The 2,059-nt window shown below is 42.7% G+C and overlaps 1 protein-coding gene across 1 annotated transcript; it reads left to right on the plus strand.

The window, feature by feature from the left end:
• Positions 1 to 485: 485 nt before the first annotated feature.
• On the plus strand, positions 486 to 1,832 carry LOC138339463 (uncharacterized). Its single transcript, XM_069291063.1, has 4 exons — positions 486 to 577; positions 674 to 818; positions 954 to 1,098; positions 1,333 to 1,832. The coding sequence occupies exons 1-4, from the start codon at positions 486 to 488 to the stop codon at positions 1,830 to 1,832; spliced, it is 882 nt and encodes a 293-aa protein (XP_069147164.1).
• Positions 1,833 to 2,059: the final 227 nt, after the last annotated feature.

Below are 2,059 nucleotides of genomic sequence, written 5' to 3' on the forward strand. Positions count from 1 at the left end.
GGAGGAGCAGCTTCAGGGGGTAATCAGAATCCACCTCAAACTCCAGCTGAAGGAGTGTCCATATTAGTTAACCTAATTGGGTTTCCTGATGCTGAGTTGAGGGCATATCTGGCTCAAATGGCACAACCAATTAAGATGCAGGCTCAGGCTATGACTGCAGAAGTCAACCAACAGGATGTTCAGAGAGAGAACCTACCGGTTCGCAACATGGATGATAGGCTGCGAGACTTCAGGACGATGAACCCTCGTATATTCACAAGGTCTAAGATATCAGAGGATCCTCAGGAGTTTGTGGACGAGGTACATAAGATTCTGTTGGCTATGGGGGCCATAGATATTGAGAAGGCTGAACTGGCTTCGTATTAGCTCAAGGATGTTGCACAGACTTGGTGCAAGATATGGAAATATAGCGAGTTTTGGGTGGAGTTCCAGTCAATTAGGAGATGTTCATGACAAAATTTCTAGACAGATTCTTCCCAAGAGAGATGAGGGAAGCCAAGGTTGAGGAGTTCATCAAGCTTAAACAAGGATCTATGAAAGTCAGGGAGTACTCCCTGAAATTTGTTAAGCTATCAAGGTATGTTATTTTCCTTAGTATTTAATAGCAAGAATGAGGAAAGTACTGAGAATTGTTGAAATTATCCAAGTATGCTACCTCCTTGGTTTAGAACAGTAGAGATGAGATGAGCAGTCTCTTCACAGGAATAAATAGACACCTGGAGGAGGAGTATCGGTCTGCGATGCTCCATGATAATATAGACCTTTCCAGGTTAATGGTGCACGTCCAGTTGGTAGAGGACAGTCGCAAGAAGAGAGGGGTTCATGATGTTACAAGTCCTATGTCTTAAGATCAGGCAGGACCCATCCATGGAGGCCACAGAACCAATTTTGGCGTCCGTGAGCATCCCAGGTTAAAGAGGGGGTAATAGAGTTCTTTGAACTCTAACTCTCAGAGGATTAAAGCACCTAGAGGAGGAAGACCTGAGCACAAGAAGGTCAATGGAGGTGAGATGCAGTGTCCTAAGAAGAACTGTGCTAAATATGGCCGAGCTCACAACGGAGAGTGCAGACATGGCATTAATGCCTGCTTTGGCTGCGGTAAGAGTGGGAACATGGTTAGAGACTGACCATAGAATAGAGGTCAGCTTGTAGGTAATGCTTAGCCTAGGTTCAAAATCCACAGTGTGCAGCAGTAGTCAAGACTCCTAAAAGGAACAGGTTCTATGCCCTGAAGGACAGGAAGGAGCAGGAAGGAGTAGGAGAACTCCTCTGATGTGGTCACAGGTTTGCTGCAAGTCTTTTCAACTTCTATTTATGCTTTAATTGACCCAGGGTCTACGTTTTTCTTTGTAACTCCTTTGCTTGCTCTAACTTTTGAGATTTTGCCTAATGTTCTGCATGATCCTATTGTGGTTAGTACACCATTACAAGAAAATGTAAGAACTGATAGAGTATACAAGGAACGCCCAATAGTTGTAGGTGATAAGACTATGTGTGCGAACTTGGTTAAGTTACTCATGCATGATTTTGATGTTATTCTTGGCATGGATTGGCTTCACAGTTGTTATGCTTGCTTGGACTATCATAGTAGAGTAGTGAGATTTCGTTTCCCTAATGAAGAACAGTTTCTCTGGAAGGGGTACAATTCGAGTCTTCCTAATCCCTTGATCTCAAATCTTAAGGCCTATAAAATGATGTCTAAGGGGTTACAATGTCATCTTTTGAGTGATAATGATTTAGATCATGAAATTCCATCCATAGACTTAGTGCCTATAGTGAATGAGTTCTTAGATGTGTTTCCTGAAGATTTGTCAGGAGTCCCTCCCCTTTGAGAGATAGACTTTTTCATAGGCTTAGACCCCGATACTAAACCAATCTCAATTCCTCCTCATAGAATGGCTCCAACAGAACTCAAAGAGTTGAAGATGCAGTTGAAAGATCTCACTGATAAGGGTTTCATTTGGCCGAGCATATCCCCTTGGGGCGCTCTAGTGTTGTTTATAAAAAATAAAGATGGGACCCTTAGAATGTGTATCTATTATCCACAACTCAACAAAGT

This window comes from Solanum lycopersicum, chromosome 11 (assembly GCF_036512215.1).
Source record: "Solanum lycopersicum chromosome 11, SLM_r2.1".
NCBI classification, from domain to species: Eukaryota; Viridiplantae; Streptophyta; class Magnoliopsida; order Solanales; family Solanaceae; genus Solanum; species Solanum lycopersicum.

Excerpts from the sequence above, each read along its gene's own strand:
- LOC138339463 (XM_069291063.1), top strand. The coding sequence starts at position 486 with ATGAGGGAAGCCAAGGTTGAGGAGTTCATCAAGCTTAAACAAGGATCT. Across the intron at positions 819-953 it reads ACAGTCGCAAGAAGAGAGGG|AGGATTAAAGCACCTAGAGG; the intron begins GTTCATGATGTT and ends TCTAACTCTCAG. Across the intron at positions 1,099-1,332 it reads TAATGCCTGCTTTGGCTGCG|GGTCTACGTTTTTCTTTGTA; the intron begins GTAAGAGTGGGA and ends TAATTGACCCAG.